At 44.7% G+C, this 17,268-nt stretch overlaps 1 protein-coding gene and 1 long non-coding RNA gene across 2 annotated transcripts in view; one reads left to right on the top strand and one right to left on the bottom strand.

Moving 5' to 3' along the window:
• Nucleotides 1–17,268, bottom strand: part of LOC142817660 (uncharacterized) — a 502,639-nt gene that overhangs the window by 398,545 nt on the left and 86,826 nt on the right. The window lies entirely within an intron of this gene.
• LOC119175023 (superoxide dismutase [Cu-Zn]) lies at nucleotides 88–16,733 on the top strand. The gene is made up of 5 exons (XM_037426190.2): nucleotides 88–498; nucleotides 6,442–6,538; nucleotides 6,947–7,016; nucleotides 8,134–8,251; nucleotides 16,476–16,733. The coding sequence occupies exons 1-5, from the start codon at nucleotides 337–339 to the stop codon at nucleotides 16,584–16,586; spliced, it is 558 nt and encodes a 185-aa protein (XP_037282087.1). The 5' UTR covers nucleotides 88–336; the 3' UTR covers nucleotides 16,587–16,733.

The raw sequence follows: 17,268 nt of genomic DNA, 5'->3' as shown, positions 1-17,268 counted from the left end.
AAAAGGAAAAGCTCCAGAGAAGCGTGTACACGCTTGTGACATCATCGAAGGCAGCGAAGTGCGTCTCCGATTGCGCCGAAACACAGACCCGTCTCTCGTTCGCACCGCATATGCGAAGATGCTGGCGCGCCCAGCGGCGGCGACTGGCTGACGCGCCGTGCGCGCAATTCGAGACCAGCGCCGGGGAAAGGCGATAGCGGCCAGACAGCGAGCGACCCACCCAGTCGAGGGCGATACGACGGCTCCATCCAAACAGGTATTCGCCCAACCATCGACGCCCCGCTGCGACCTCCTTGGCCAGTTCAAAGTCGCGTGCGCGCAGCCACAACTGTCGCCATGCATCAGCTGCTGTTCTCGTCGCTTGTGGTTTCGCTGACGTTCGCGACCGTTCGGTGTCAAATCAAAGGACACTATCCCACAGACGACCCACCGGTGCTGAGGGCAGTTGCTGCTCTCACCACGGGATCCATAACAGGCACCATCCAGTTCATTAAGGAGGTAAGTGCGCTTGCGGTTTCCTTTGACAAGCGAGGGGCTCGCTCTAGAAAGATCGGGTACTCCAGGAAATACCGGTAGGCATCTGACAGACAAGTTTCAGGTCCCCTTCGCCTGTGCAGCGTAAACAATATGGTCATTCATCTGTGCACTACATTTGCGTATAGCCGCTATATCGTGAACCAGATTTTAGAGACCACTTTGTTATTTGGTTCAAGGACTAGTATTCTTTTAATTTCTTTTAACCCAAAACTTTCTCAAAAGGTTAGCATTTATTGTTCTTTTTTGTTTTGAGGTAATTGCAGGGAATTGGCTGAATTTCGTTATTATAATGTAGAAAGATTCATTGGAGGTTTCCATAAAATGGCCGGAGTGGTGCGTTTAGAGCACCCTACTCACCGTGTGTTTGCTTTCGCAGCAAATAATGCAGCACTGCTCCCTCGCCTACCCATCAGCAGCGATCAAACGAGCTTCGTCTTCCGAACACCTTCCCCCTCCCCCCTAACACTTATCATTTTTATCTGCTATGCCGATGTTTCAATTACGATAAACGTGCTGTAGGCAGCTTCGGCAGCTTTGTCTTGTGTGTTATTACACCAATCAGGCCCCTGATTGAGCCAGTCATCTCTGGCACTAATAGTTTGAAATATATCCTTTCTGTACCACACAACCTAAAGCCTTGCAGGTTGTGGCAGGTACGTGTTATCACCGTGTCATGTTGTCATGCTAATAATTATTTAAGCAACGTGTGACGCACGTCGTTGAGTAACGTTTCCTGCGAAGTGGTACGCATGAATGGTACTCCGCATCCTATTTTCTTTCGTTTTTCCGTCTTTAAACTTTACAAGAAAGTGAGCGCTTGTGTCGCGTTGTTCTTTCTGTTTCTCCTTCATCAATCAGTACGCAATCTCCAGTAACAATAAATTCATACTAATCGATCGATATGATCAATGTGTAGGGTTTAACATCCCGAAACCACCATATAATTATGAGGGACGCCATAGTGATGGGCTTCGGAAATTTCGACCACCTGGTGTTTTTTAACGTCAACCCAAATTTAAGCACACGGGCTTACAGCATTTTCACCTCCATTGAAAACGCAATAAATACTTACCAACCCGCCACAGTATTCTGCTTCCATGTGTTATTATAGCAACCTTCATGAACACATTTCAAGCCCGTCTTTCTTTAAGGCGTCAACAGGATGTTCACAGATCAACGATCTTGTGAATTCATAACGCACCTTTTGAAAGGACTTGTATACGTGTCTCTCCTAACGCGAACCAAGTAAATGAAACAAGAAAATACTGCTCAAAAGGAGACGTAACACAAGTGAAGGAACACACAAGGCGAGCGCTGCAGCGGATCAGGTATTTGATGACGACAACAGGCATTCGCTTAGAAATACACACATGGCGCAACTTTCAACTGTTTATATAATCCACCTATGAAATAATTCATGTCGGTCTGCTGTAGGCGTCAAGCTAGGCTGATAACGTGTTAGTTTTGGTATCTTAGTCACTGGAAGCCTAATAACAATAAAGAAGAAATTCTACGACAGAAAAACGACCAGCTAAGCAGCAAAGTTAGGGAAGCAGTCATTCTCATTCCTTTTATTTATATTTATCGTCTGCCTGACAAACTTAGGAAAGCTACTTAATAGTTGATTGTGATTATCGTATCTCGCCCCTCCCTAAATTTGTTTAAACTGTGCAATTGAAAGAAACTAGCCTCATGGGGCCTCCTGTTTGCAGCGTAAGACACGAAGAAAAAAAAATCGCTAGGTGTCCGACTGCCGTGATATGAAAATCTATTTGCCTATGGTAGCGTACATAATATTGTAAACTGATCGATGCCTTAACGATCACCTTAGAAAACACTATGATAGTATCAGAAGTGGTCATAACGGTCATCTTAGATCAGAGCACGGTTGCGTTCTCTAACCGTAATCAATCGACAAGACCTGTAATACAACCCAAATCAATTTAAGAACGAACCAAAACCGGTGTCAGTATGCTTCTCTGATGCTATCCGAGAAAGAACTCAAGTCATTGCGATTTCACTATTATAACTCTCATGCCTTGTATCGCCTGCTTCAGCGTGCGGAAGAGATGCATCTCTAATGTTCGAATAGGCAAGCTGAAAATTGCGCTGTATGCGTCTCGTATGTCGCATCTCTGTCCGTGTCTTGGAAGCGCGTCTCCATTGTCGTCTCGCCGAACAAACTATACTAAACTCTAACAAAATATAAAGTATATCTTACTTTCCCAGTGATACCGGACATGACACATATATGACTCCAGTCAAATAGATATATTAACGCTCTAGTGGGTCATATAACTTAAAGAAGAGAGTATAACCACCATCCAAAGAGAGCTGAAGTGCCTCTTTTAAGAGAGTCATGTATACGTAACAAAGCAGAACAAGTCAAATACACTTTTTTTTTTCTTTTGAGATTGTAACTGGCTGTGTTTGCAGGTATCTTTCAAAAGAAAACTGTGAGACACAAATATAGTACCAAGTGTGTCTTATTAACCGAATTGAGATTGTAACCGTCTGCGTTGGCAGGTATTCTTAAAAAGAAGGCAATGAGACACAAATGTAGTACCAAATGCGTATTAATAACCAGAAATGTTTCCCGCTAATAACCCGATAATGTTTTACCAGATAATGGCTCTTTTACTATGCATTTCCTATTTATTCTATGATCCGCGTGATGTGCGTACTGTTCGAAAATGTCGCCTTAAAATGTTGCCACCCCATTCTATGATGGCAGTTTGCTGCCCAATCATAATGCCTACTGACTTCATGATTCAATATATACTGGTGTATTAGGAATGTATTTTACGTCTGGCGAAGACCGAGGTTCTCGAGGTTCTTGCTAATTAATGCCTTATCTCTCTTTTTTTTTGCAACCAAAGGAAAGAGAGTAACTAAGTGCAGTTACAGCAAATATACTTTCCTAACGGAAGACACTCACAATCGGAGTATAAGCGTTACGAAATGCTTTGAGCATTGATACGAAAATACTGGATGGCACCTTCGCAATTCTCATCGGACCCAAAACACGCCCGCAAGGAGAAAGAAAGGAAAAAAAAAAAGTGAGAAGAAAAATAAAAAAAAAACGAAAAACACTTAAATGACTGTCAAAGAGAATAGAAAGAAGGAGAGTGGTAAATAAAAAAGAAAACTTAAGAGGAACAAACAAGACTGCCTGACTCCGCACTTGCTTCAGGCTTGGCACCACTGCGGTGAAGCTGCCTCATTTTTTTAATTCTTTCGCAGCCGGCTGAATGTTGTTTCTTTTTTTTTACATCCTTTTAGTTTCAATTGCTATCGCTGCTGAATTATATTAATCACAAAAATACTGTTCTGTAACTTGGTTCTGTTTACTATCACCTGGACTTATTGGTATGTCTTACAAAAACAAGCCACTACTGCGCAGATGTAGGGTGTCTCCAAGCTTTCATATCAACACGGGCTTGAATCGCGAAGCCGCAGAGAAAGCGTGACGGCCGCCTTGGACACGGGACCTTGAGAAGAGCCGCGTACGCGAGGGTGCGTTTGTATATACACAACGTACGCGTACAATCCGACGAGGCTTGCTTTGGCACGCACTTCACAAGACGCCCTCCAGAGAGCGGAAGTGTGGCTCGGCATCGTTACCTCGTCACGAGAACTCGCCGGCCTTCTAGATGCGCTCGCGAAACAAGTTTCTGGCCAACTCCGATATAATGACCACCATCACCTGAAAACATACGCCGCTTAGGCGCAGAAGGTGAAAATGGCACGAGTGTCCATCGTGATAGCTCGGCAAATGCACGTATATGCGAAAACCTAAAAGAAGAGTCCGGCGTGGAACAATATTGTCAATCGTTCCGAAGGCATCGTCGTAGAGTGAACGGTGTTGGCATTTTTATTGACGGCGAAGAATTGATGACTGAGGCTGGCGATATATTTTAAGGCGTGCAGGCCTTCCTTCGTTGCACGGTTATTGGGCTTATTAAACTACCGTTACCGTGAATTCAAATGCAAGCAAATCAATAGCGAATAGATTATATTGCCGCGCTTCCCGATTCTCCTGTGTACGTAATCACCGCAATACTGACTGAAATTAAAACACGCTGAAGAAACGGCTTTGGAGTGGCGGCACGTTACACGCCTGTACGATTGCGCTCGTTCAACGTTATGACTCAATTGTTTGTTGTTTCTTTCTATTTTTTTTATTTGGATGAGTGCAGACAGTAAATGCTGTGGTGAGCATTCTGTGTGGATGCATTGGTAACAATGATATACAAGCTGGCTCTTATCAGTCAAATTGCGGACATTTTCATGCGTTTAAAAATCGAACGAGCACAGGCTTCGCAGGTAGACTTTTCAGTTGAAATTCATGGACCATAACGGTATAACGAATGGAAGGACTGTGCAGGTTATTGCAGGAAATTGTATTGTTATTAAGGCGATAGCATTAGACAGCTCATTTTGCACACATTCCGGCGTCGGTGTCGGTGACGGCATCAGCGTCGTTGGTTGTGAGCGAAAAATCCTCATCTTGTGCGTGACTGAAAAATCGAGAAAGTTGCAAATGAGTAATGAAAAGTTCTTGGTCCGACTGAGGATTGTGAGCAGGTATTGCACAACACAGCCACGAGTCTGCTTTTGAATACCGTGAAAATAACTTCCTCTGTTTGTAAATGCAGTGAAAGTAACTTTCATGCTTTACAAACACATGCGTCCTGTTTACATGCCATACAATACAACATGAAACCCCACATATCAATCAATCAACATGAAACATTGCAGTAATACTGCGTGCTACAAGCGTACGTTGCCATCGGACGTCATAACATGCGACTGTCGTAATGACTTCATGGTTTAAAGCGTGTCACCCACTACAAAAGGCACAGACGTTACCGCGCCTATTACCTTAAGGCCACGTAGTGGGTGCAAAGCAAGTTCGAAAAGATTTCATGCACTAAGTATTTGAATTGCAAACTAACGACAAGATACCACTATCGCGCTCAGCTCTGAAAAGTGAAGCTTAAAGATCCTCTATTTTGTTGTTGTTGTTGTTGTTGTTGTTGTTGTTATCATAGTAGCAGTAGTAGTCAGGCGCATAGTCAGGAAAGTTGCCCTAAGACCCACCTGCCACCCCCCCTTTTCCTCCGAAATAAGGATGGAGGATTTGGGCTACCAAGAATAATGAAAATCAGAATTTTTCAAGGCTTCAGCAGGTGTCCCCCCGTCCTCCGAGAAAAATTGCTAACTACGGGCCTGGTAGTGGTAGTAGTAGTAGCAGCAGCAGTAGTAGTAGTAGTAGAAGTAGTAGTAGTAGTAGTATTAATAGTAGTAGTATACGGGATTTAGTAGTGTTGGTAGTAGCAGTAGTAGAAGAAGCAGCAGCGGCAGTTCTGCCTTGTACGAGCACCAACACGTTAAAAAACCCCAGGTGGTCAAAATTCCCGGAGTCCTCAACTACGGCGTCTCTCAGTATTATATGGAGGTTTTGAGACGTTAGACCCCACATATAATCAATGCTAAATGCTTTATTTGCATTTTTCATTGATTGGTTGGTTGATTGGTTGGTTGATTGGTTGGTTGGTTGTTTGATTGATTGATTGATTGATTGATTGATTGATTGATTGATTGATTGATTGATTGATTTGCAAATTAATCAGTAAGTAGAAGAAGGCTTCTCTTATTTACTTTAAAGCCCTCTTAATATTGAATACCGCGTGTTAAGGCAGACGTTGTCATTCTGTGCGGGCCATCGCCACGCTGAGAGGTCCCTGCTTCACGTTCTCATTCTGTAACTCCGCGTGTACCTCGTTTCTATAGCGCGCGCTCTCGCGCCTCTCGGGCGTCCCGTTCACTTCCCTCCTGAAGTGCTGGCGCGGTATGCTCGAGCTGCTTTGCATACAAATGTTCACCGCTGTTGCCGCGCAGAACCCTTATGCGCAGGTGCAGGTGCACGGGAACGTGACCGGACTGAGCCCCGGCAGGCACGGCTTCCACGTGCACCGGTTCGGCGACCTTAGCGGCGGTGAGTGATCGAGCCATCGTGTGTCCTTCCTTGGCTTTGCCCGGTCGCAAATGTTGCTACGGAAGGCGTCAGGGTCTCCGCTGTTTTCAAGGGCTTCAAGCACAGCTGTTCATATTTGCGAGCAAAGAGCGCTAAGGACAAGGTAACATGAGAAGCCGATTTATAAAAACACCAAGGCTAAGTACAGCATGCTGCTTTTTAAAACATGTACTTCACCGAGAGTGGCGTTCAAGTGGCTTAACCATTTCGTATTCACTATTTTATCAATAACGCGGAAATCTCAACGAATACCAAGCGATGAGATAGGGCGCGCATGCAAAGGGAAAGTAGATTTTCCTGTTTGGTAATAGTCGTTTTTCACTGAACATGTGTGACTTCAGCCTTCGTCGCTGTTGTGCTTCAACGCAGGCTGCAAGAGCGCTGCCGCCCATTACAATCCAGCCAACGCTGACCACGGAGCGCCTTCCGACTACATAAGGTGATCTTAGATAACTTGTTTAGTTAGGTGCAGAACTAGTACTGTGGCTGCTAACAATTTTTTCTGTCTTGAAACAAGCCCATAGCATCTAGCTCTTTTGTAACGTTTGATAACCCGCTTGAACTTCATTTAGTCTCACGTTCTGCCACTTGCTGTGCTTGGGTAACCCCTCAAACATTCAAGCTTTATGCCACCCCTACCATTTATCACCATCTTATACTTTTATTCAAGGATAATGCTCTCCCGTTATTTATTAATACGCCACACTTGAAATCGCTGAGACACCAAAAATTAACATATTGCTAAGTCTCATCATGAGCGGAGGCCCATAGATAAAAGAAGAGCGAAGTCGAACAATAGGCGTTGAATTTTGTTCCGCCATCTTTTCGTTCTCTCTTCTGCCGCACGAGACCCAACAGACATACCGACAATCGCGCCTTTTATTAAAAACAATACCTTCTAATATAAGTGATTCTGCAGCAGCGTGTCACGCCGTCTGACAATGCACAGAATGCACAGAATATCTGTGCATGACGTTTTAATACGAGTGCATCACGTGGCTCTCTAGGCTTGCCCACCATTACAAAAACAGTGACCGAAAAAATGGCACAAAAAAATACTTCACCTGCGCTCGCGGTTACGCTCTGCCTGAAAGTCAACTCACTAGATGACGCTGCAGCTCGCTCTGTCTCTATAGCGTTGTCGACGATGCGACTAGTGGACGCAATGAGCTTCATGTACGACTCGGGTGACAATTAAGACATACTTTTTGATTGTTTCTAGTTATCTTTAAAAAATCAACAAGAACACTTTGCACTAAAGGAAACGAGCACCAGGAGTATTGAGCAGCGCACCTTACATCTACAATGTGGGGATAAGAAATTAACTTTCTTCCCGGCACCAGCACGGAATGAAATCCAACGTTCATTACAACCCATTCAAGTGGGCCACCAAAACTGCTTATGTAGCATGTGGAGTGAATCTTCGCGCCAAAAATCAGATAACACCGATTTCGGCATAGGTTTGTTCGCAGATGAGCTCGCTAAGTGCATTCAATAAAGTCATCACCAGTGTTTCATCTTTTCTCGGTGCTTACGTTTCTTCGATGCGCGAGCAGGCACATCGGCGATCTTGGCAACATCGAGGCCGACGTGAACGGAGTGGCGCTCTTCAGCTTCTACGACCACTTGCTGGCGCTGGAAGGCCCGCAAAGCATCATTGGAAGAGCAGTCGTTGTGAGTCATCGCACTTTCTCGCATGTTGCCTCCCATTTCGAATTCATTTTCAACATTTCCATCGTCATTGTTGGCATCAACATGTCACGTTCGCACCTTGAGGAGTAGAAGCATTATCTAGACATTCCTCGCTCAACGAATCAAGTTAATTTTCAACATTATATTTGGGAGAAGTATATCGTAGCATAACATGATGTTGGGATAGTTGGTGCAATGTATTGAGAAAATATACATGGAACCAAAAGCCAACGAACCCGGAAAACGGGGAAGAAGGCAAGAGAGTGGCTGGACTAATAATTGTTTGCAAAAATAGTGCTCAAATATATAAAATTACGGGAGCCCATGGACATACAAGGCTCACTGCACCTACTGTGTGTCTCGACCTTAGCTGTTCTTTTGTCGCTTTGACATTATTTATTGATATGTGAGATTTAACGTCCCAAAACAACCATATGAATATGAGAGACGCCGTAGTGGAGGACTCCAGAAATTTCGACCACCTGAGGTTCTTTAACGTGCGCCCAAATCTGAGCACACAGGCCATATATATACATTTCCGCCTCCATCGGAAATGCAGCCGCCGCAGCCAGGATTCGATCCCGTGACCTGTGGGTCAGCAGCCGAGTACCTTAGCCACTATACCACCGTGGCGGGGCTGCTTTGACATTATAAAAATTGCATAAAGGTTCTTCCTTTTTACGTAATACCGCACAACTATAAATCGCTACATAGAGCTTCACTGTTCTGGCTATGTGAAAGGCCTCAAGTAGTCCACGCGCTTGTTCGCGATGACTTCAATCTTGAATCTTGATGTAATCAAGGAATGCTTCACAAATGCACTATTTACACTTGCATGTTTGGCGCATACAGTGACATAGTAAGAGGGGGGGGGGGGGGGGGAGTTGCTAGGACGAACGTGTGTTCCCATTGTGAGGAGCTATGTGCACGCCTGTGCTAGTACCACGTTACTAAAATGCAAAACCTTATGTGAGTGTTCTCCATCTTTCAAACTCTCCTATCCCTGTCCCCAGTGTAGGGTAGCATATCGGTCGTTCTAGGCTGGTAAACATTCCTGCCTTTCCTTTCCCTCCTGTTCTTCTCTCTCTTATGTTAGTGTACACACAATGCCAAAAAGACGTTTTGGACATACATTTCAGAGTTATGTTTTCACTGATCCTACTTTCTAAGCCTGGTTTCGCATTAGGACGCCAGTAATGGCTGCTGTTGAAGCCGCATCACTAAATCGTTCTTTTTCTGGCTCCTTGCACGTGGTTCATTGATGAATGAGTTGCCATTTCGAAGGCTCTTTGCTCTAAGAGGGTCAAATTACCTTCGACGACGTGCGTGCGCGGAACGCATCGCGTGACACACGCAGAGGCAGAGAACCTGACCGCGATAATACACGCTGCGGAGCGGCGGCGCAAACAAGAGCGCCCAAGTTTCAGTCCGCACCCTGTGGCGTGCGAGGAGCTAATTGAAACGCGATTCGCCGCCCCCCGCGGCCGCCATCCACGCCCTGCAAACACACCAAACCACATCGAACTCGGCTCAGCCTTATTTTTTTTCCCCTTTCAGTATACAGTTTAATGAGCCGCGGACAGTAATCCCCTCGTGTGCACGCCACGTTCTTCTATACACATTCGGTGCAGCGTTTAATACCTTGGCAGGATAATAAGGACGCGGGCTAAATTACATCTTGAACCAGCCGTTCAAACTAATCTGGGCGTCACTGAGCTAATTTTGCGTCGCTGTATCCGCCGTGGTCTCTAGCCGGACGCCCCGTAATCCTCGCTGGCGGACGCGCCGAGCGAGTGGTGTTTACGAAGCGGCCACTGAGGCAGAGACTTGAGTGGAGTGCGGCTTGAGCTAAACATAACGTGGTTGGTCTGAATGGCTTAGAGCACGAGGTATACGTCGTCGTGAAGAATTTCGCGATAACAAAAAAGGATTGTCTCTGCTTGAAAGCCACAACTGAAAAACTAAGCGTTGGATTAAGAACACTAAAGCCCGAACATGAGCTTCTAAAACATACAATGTACCTAAGAACCGGGTGTCGCACTGCCCGCACAGCAAAACAGCAGTATGTTTGGTATACCGGCAGCCCTATGGGAGATGAATATACCGTACGAAGGAGGCAGACCGGGCGGACGCTTTTTTGAGTGGTTTGTTCGTTTATTGTTGGCAAAATGTCCAGTTAGCCAATGAAAGTGATCTTGCTTCCTGAGATCATTTTTTCAATGGCGATAATGCTGAGATATACAGACTTGGGGGGGGGGGGGGGGGTCTAAGTCGCGAGAAAAATATCAATATTATAGAGGATAATTCACTAGAACGAAATATCTGCATTTACAAACTAAAACTACGTGAGAATGCAATTTACCTTTTATAGCATATTTTGTCTAAGCTGGTTCATTGAACACGTAGGGTATATAGCTGCAGAAACAAGCTCTATCGTTGGTTGACAGTTCTTTTACATACGCATGCATGGATGCATTGGTGTTCGTCACATGTATTTGTGTCAGCACTAGTATATTTATCTCTTTGTGTCTTTTCGTCTGCGCGTATCATAATAAAATGACGAGCCCGGCCTCACACTTTGCATTTTTCTTTGTAGATTGGTGTGGTTCCTAATTAACGTGATCATCGTCACCAATTTTTTCATTGGTATGACACGCCGTCGAAATGTAGCACAGCAAAGTTATCCCATACCTGCATGTCTCGCCTGATATGCTATATCTCAGTTTCCTAATGGCAGTTTTAGCTTGAAATATGTGCTAATCTATGCACGTGACCAAAAGTTAACTACGCACTTCAAATCTGCCGACAACGCACGGACAGCATGTACATGACGCGCACATTACTTCAGACCATTGAGTGTGTGTCCCATCTAAAGAACTTCGAAATACATTGTTAGATGCGAAGCAGATTATAGGTCGAGCTCAATCCGCTGTGCGGCGTTTCTACCCTTACTCCGCATGCGCGTCCACTCGTTCTCTCTCTGCTCTCCTACGCTCCTCCTCTCTCCTTTCTTACGCCCCTCTCTCTGGCCTCACAACGCCGACGCAGTCAGCGTCTGCTAATGAGTTGTGTTTAGAAAAAGTGTTTACTGACTTAGAGGATCGTTTGATTAATATGTGGGGTTTAACGTGCCCAAACTACGATTTGATTATGAGAGACGCCGTAGTGGAAAGGTCCGGAAATTTCGACTACCTGGGGCTCTTTAACGTGCGCCCAAATCTGAAGACACGGGCCTACAACATTTCCGCCTCCATCGGAAATGCAGCCGCCGCAGGATTTAGAGGATTGGTACTCTACCAGTAGAGAGCAGAAAGCTGTCCCAGCCAAAGTAATAAATGAAGAGTAGTGTTTTAGATGAAATATTTGTGTTTAGAAACAGTGGTTGCCGATTAAGAGTGCTTAGCACTCTAATATGCGACACCGTAAAGCCGTTCCGTGGGCCTCACACGAGGCAGCACGTATTGCGGCGTGATCGCAGCCCAGAATCAAAACGAGTTGGACTTAAAAAAAGTGACTGCTCGTGGAATCAAAAAAACTTGGACACAGGGAAGTTTATTGCAAACCAGTAACAGCACTTCGGGTGAGTACAACTGTCTGCTGTCACAAAATCCCTTCAGCGGCACGTACAAACTGGAGAAGATAGACACGATGCAACTTGCAGCCCTTCATTATTCTCACAGATCACTAATCACTGAAAGAAAGAAAGAGATGGATTGGGAAAAAAAACCAACTGCTCGTGCTGTACAACCTTTCACAGGCCACCCCCGTGTAGAGAGGCACTATATTTTGACATCCAAGGTAGTGCCGGTGGGAGATTTCTTCTGTGCGTTGCCGAACGATAAACGTTCGCAGCATGCGCTTCAACTAAAAGCGGACTGGGGGCCTCTTCCTTCTGTTATTGCCCATTAGCAGTGATTTACATTATTCCAATAGGAAACACTGGTCCAGCCCAGCATGCTTTGCGCCTCCCCGGGTTTCTCTCCTGCACAACGCCGCGATGAGTGCCAGCGTCAACGTCGCCGCCAGTCAGTGTTGCCAAATGTCGGAAAAGAGAAAAAAATAGCTAGATTTCAGCAAAAAAAGTAGCTAAAAACAGCTAAAAAATCTATCAAGGAGCTAAAAAGTAGCTAAAGTATTTTCTCAAACGTATTTCGACATTCTATGCATGCGGCGAGTCTACTGGCAGTTGCGTTGCTTTAGAGTTTAAACAGATCTATCAAGTAACGTCTTGCACTAAACTACGCAGAACATGTATGAACGAAGAGAAAAGTGTTCCTGCTTTGATTTCAATATTTTAGGGCAGGCGTGGTTTTAGAAGCGTCAAAGCTTGCGTTCCCCTCAAAGAGCAGCTGGGAATTCATCAAAGCACTGTAAACATCACGGGTGTGCCAATATAAAAAAAATTGAATAAAGAAATGAACAGTGCATAATAGATCAACCAACATTTTTTGAACATTTCTTGAATAACCAGCACTGAGAAGACCCCAGTGTAACAACGCGATCGAAGAGGGATGATCGCTTTCGTTGTTTAGTGAATTGTCAAAGCGCCTGTAGTTCAAGGTGCATGCAAGATGCATCCAGGTCAGGGGACACCAAGATCAAGCTGTGATGGGAATAAGCTCTGCTGATCACCGGGTGAAGAATTTCTTGCTTTAAACTCATGTGTCTCTGAAGCGAATGTGTCTTCAATCATCTATCATTTGCATCAGATTCCCATCATTCATTCATGAAATAATGTTTGCCTTTCACGTCTTAGCTTACGAGAAAGCTGACGAGAAAGCTTAAAGTGGGCTTACAATAAAGCAGACACTGAACAACAAAAACAAAAAACTTAAAATCTAGTATAATCTTAAACAAGCGTACGAAGAACTCTTCATAGAAAGTCGTAAAAGGGCAGAAGTATAGTGTTGTGGCGGTAAAGGGACATAGCTTCCGTGGTACCGGAATTGGCCGCTGAATATGACGCAATCATGCCAATTTCTGAAGCACATCACTTGGCAAGCTGTATTTGTGGCATCTTGCCTGTTTCATATGTGTGTGTTTGTATGTTTGTGTGTGTGCACGCCATTACACTTTGTCGACAATCAAGAGGAATCAAAGTGGACAAAAAATCGCACGTTTTTTTCGGTGGCATTTCATTGATTTTTTTTGCACTTAATTACCTTAAATATTTGACAATATCTACAGTTCAAAAACACAAACAATGTCCCCTATGCTTTCTTGGGACAAAATGACTGTTGGTTTTATATATGTGTACAAGTATTTCTCGCGCAGCATTAATCCAGAAGAAGTCATTACACTACACTTAGAGTTGGCTAGGATAAAATGGATAAAAATGCTAGAACAGCAACTCGTAGCTAAATAAAATTTCCCGTAGCTATACGAGTCCAAAAGTAGCTAGATATGGCTAAAATGGTTAAATTGGCAACACTGCCGCCAATGTAAACGTTAGCGACAGCTGCTTCGCATCTACACATGGTTCCCTTTAGCGAGAGATGGTGTACTGTTTTTTTTTTTTCTAAATATAGGATCACCGTAAAATTTTCTTCACCCTCGGTTTTCACCGCCGGTGCTGCAGCGTGCTTCTTTCCTGTTGCAATGAATCATTCTCCATTCACTGTAGCGTGCACTGTCAACGCCCGCAAAAAGCTTAAGCGGCGCACCAAAACATAATTACATTAATTGGTGATTTCAGCTTTTTGGCGATAACTGAATAAAATCTTAGATGCGGCATGTTCTCGCTGAAGTGGTTTCGACCTTCGAAAGCAGCTTAAACCTCTAGAAGCAAGAGACGACGCACTCTGTTCTGAAATGCGTTACGATATCATTCTCCCTATTCAGTCTCGAGAAAATTAACTGTCCCTTAGTTTGCCCTCAAAGACGAGATTTCAATGGTTCGGAGTGCCTGCGTTTCACATCGGCAGACGCTACTCAAGGACAATGGTGCCTCGCCGCGGTGGTCTAGTACTCGGCTGCTGACCCGCAGGTTGCGGGATCGAATCGCGGCTGCGGCGGCTGCATTTTCGATGGAGGCGGAAATGCTGTAGGTCCGTGTGCTCAGATTTAGGTGCACGTTAAGGAACCCCAGGGGGTCGAAATTTCCGGAGCCCTCCACTACAGCGTATCTCATAATCATATGGTGGTTTTAAGACGTTAAACCCCACATACCAATGTAGAAACTTATTGTAGGACAATGAAAAATAATTTCCATTAGACCTACATGAAATCAGGTATTTAGCAACGGAAAATGATGACGAATTACCTTCTTTTACTTAATCATGATGACTGACTCGCACAGTAATGATGATGATATGTGGAATTTAACGTTCCAAAACCACCATATTATTGTGAGAGACGCTGTAGGGGAGGGCTCCGAAGATTTTGACCACCTGGAGTTCTTTAACATGTGGCGAAATCTGAGCACACGGGCCTATATCATTTCCGCCTCCATCGAAAATGCAGCCGCCGCAGCCGGGATTCGAACCCGCGACATGCAGGTCAGCAGCCGAGTACCTTAGCCACTAGACCACCAGGTCGGGGCAAAATTACGTCGGGTATTTGCAATATTTGTGGGAGGAGGGGGGGGGGGGGTTTAACTCAAAAGGTGCAGTAGCACGAATTTGTTTAAACGGGTGAAGTGTGTGGAGGCCATGGGCTAGGACATCCGTTTATAAAGCAGTTAGTAAATAGTAAATAGCTTTTTTTGTGTGGGATGAAGCTTCTTTCCTTCTAACGGTGTGTCAAATAAGACTAGGTAGACTGTTGTCTGAGTTTGTTGTGGGCACTTAAGTTATGGCGGGGTCTGTGCAAGGCTACATGAACGAAGTTGTAGCCAGCGTGCGGTTTTTGTGTGTCCTTATTTTACTGACCACCTGTAATCTGAAAGAAAAAAAACTGTACATATATTTATGTGATACTCCCATCCCACTGTAGAGTGCTATATATAGCACGCAATGGTCAGAATGTATTTAAACGAGTTTAAAAATTGGAGGCAGCTCCAAATGCAAAAACTTTCTTTTTTAAGTTACACACCAGAACACTTCCTAGAGAAGCATGGTTTTGATATGCCATATGTTTTGATATGTTAATTTCTAACAAACAGAAAACAATTGACCACGTTTCCCTGCACGGATGGGAAGAAGTATACATTTGGGACGCATTACAAGGGACAATTAAAAAAAGAATTTTCGTTAGACTCTCATGAAATAAGATATTTACCAATAGACGGTGGTAATGGATTACCTTTTAGTTTAATCAGGATGACTGCCTTCCACAAAATATGTCACTCTCGAATGCCTGGATTTCACTGTGACCCTGACAGGAGACCAGCAAAACAGTATTTTACAGAAAGTATATCAAGCTTTCTCGAGGTAGTAAGAACAAATGAATGTGTACTTACATGATTCGAAAGGGTCAAAGCTCTGCTTACTGTGAAGAAATTAAAGGAGTGATGTGCTTTAGCATTGCTTCACGGTTGCAGTAATTGTCCTGTCATGTCTGTTGTGTATTGTAATATATTTATCTTGTCCTCCAGTATGTCAAGTTCAACTGAAAATAGTTTTCCTTAAAAGCCGAGGAGGCTCAGTGGTAAAATACTGGAATGGCACGTTGGGGATGCGGGTTTGAATTCCACTGTGTCACTGGGGTTGTTTATTTATATTTTTTGCTATTTCATGTGATAGTGGTTACGGACACCGGCGGCAGCGGACAGCTACGGCACATGCGAGCCTTGCTGTGATCTCATAACAGCTTTCTCCGTAAAATAACAGTAGTAAAAATAAGGACTCTCCGCCGTAAGGGGCAGTAAACTAGACTGTGAATCTAAGATTTCGTTTTTTTCATTAATAATAAGAGATATATAATTGACGAAGAAAATGTACTTAGCCAACTTTTAAAAACTTACAAGCTTTTTTTTTTTTTTACGCAAATCTCACTACCCCGTTTCAAATGGGATGTTCATAATATCAATCTGTACAGCCACTGTGAACACTCAGCTGGGCCGCATCAAGCAGCCACGACGCCGCGGAAGAAAATCCCCTCGGCGTAAGAAAGAATTATATCCGCCGCCAGCTTCGCGGCACCTGTCCCTACAACATTTTAGCCAGAGGAAAGGCTTTCGCGTTTTCGCCTCTTAAGAATATGCCTAGTGATACCCCTCAACTTTTCTTTGTTCTGTCTTATTCGCTTCTCCCGAAACTGCATACAGGTGCACGAGCGGGAAGACGACTTGGGCCGAACCACGCATCCGGACAGCCGTTCGACGGGAAACGCAGGCGGCCGACTGGGCTGCGGAGTGATCGGCATCGCCTCCTACTAGGCGCATGAGGCGCTGCAGCCGAGCCACTGCATGCGCGACTGTTGGGCCATCTTTCAGCGAGGTTCAAACAGTCGTCAAAATGCGCTACTCATTGTTTTTACTTCCTGGGCTGGCTTTGGTTAATAAAGATAGTCTAGTTACAAGAAACCGTCGAAGTCAATGCGACCAAGACTATTATGAGACCCGGCAACGAATGGACATGCAAAGCGTAAGACACAGGAACGCTGGCAAACAGCGAGCGTCCTACCCCGAACCTTTAGTTTCATAGCTCGCACCACGAACGTGGTTTCAGATGGCGACGACATACCAGAGCCCGCTTTTCCTTCGAGGTCAAATTCTTGCTATACTGTGCTAGTAACGGATACCTCGGACACGCGTCGTGATCTGGTTGTAGCAACTGTCCAGTGATCTACATCATAGCAAAGGGTTCAAATTGACGAGAATAATGAAGAATACCCCACGGTGCCTCAGCTGCTATTACACGAAACCAACATACAATCAATGATAGCTTCGTAATTAGGCACCGGACATAGGTGCGAGCAAGGTTAGAAAAGGAAGGATGGGGTTATAAGTTTATCCCATTCATGGATCATATGGGCGGGGAAGGGAGGGACAGCGATGAACCTTCAACTCTCCTCTTTTCGGCAGGCAAACCCTGCACATGCGCATGGCATGGGTAACA

This window comes from Rhipicephalus microplus, chromosome 5, assembly GCF_043290135.1.
Source record: "Rhipicephalus microplus isolate Deutch F79 chromosome 5, USDA_Rmic, whole genome shotgun sequence".
Classification (NCBI taxonomy): Eukaryota; Metazoa; Arthropoda; class Arachnida; order Ixodida; family Ixodidae; genus Rhipicephalus; species Rhipicephalus microplus.
The sequence above is the reverse complement of the archived record's forward strand: the minus strand, read 5'-3'. Positions and strand labels throughout refer to the sequence as shown.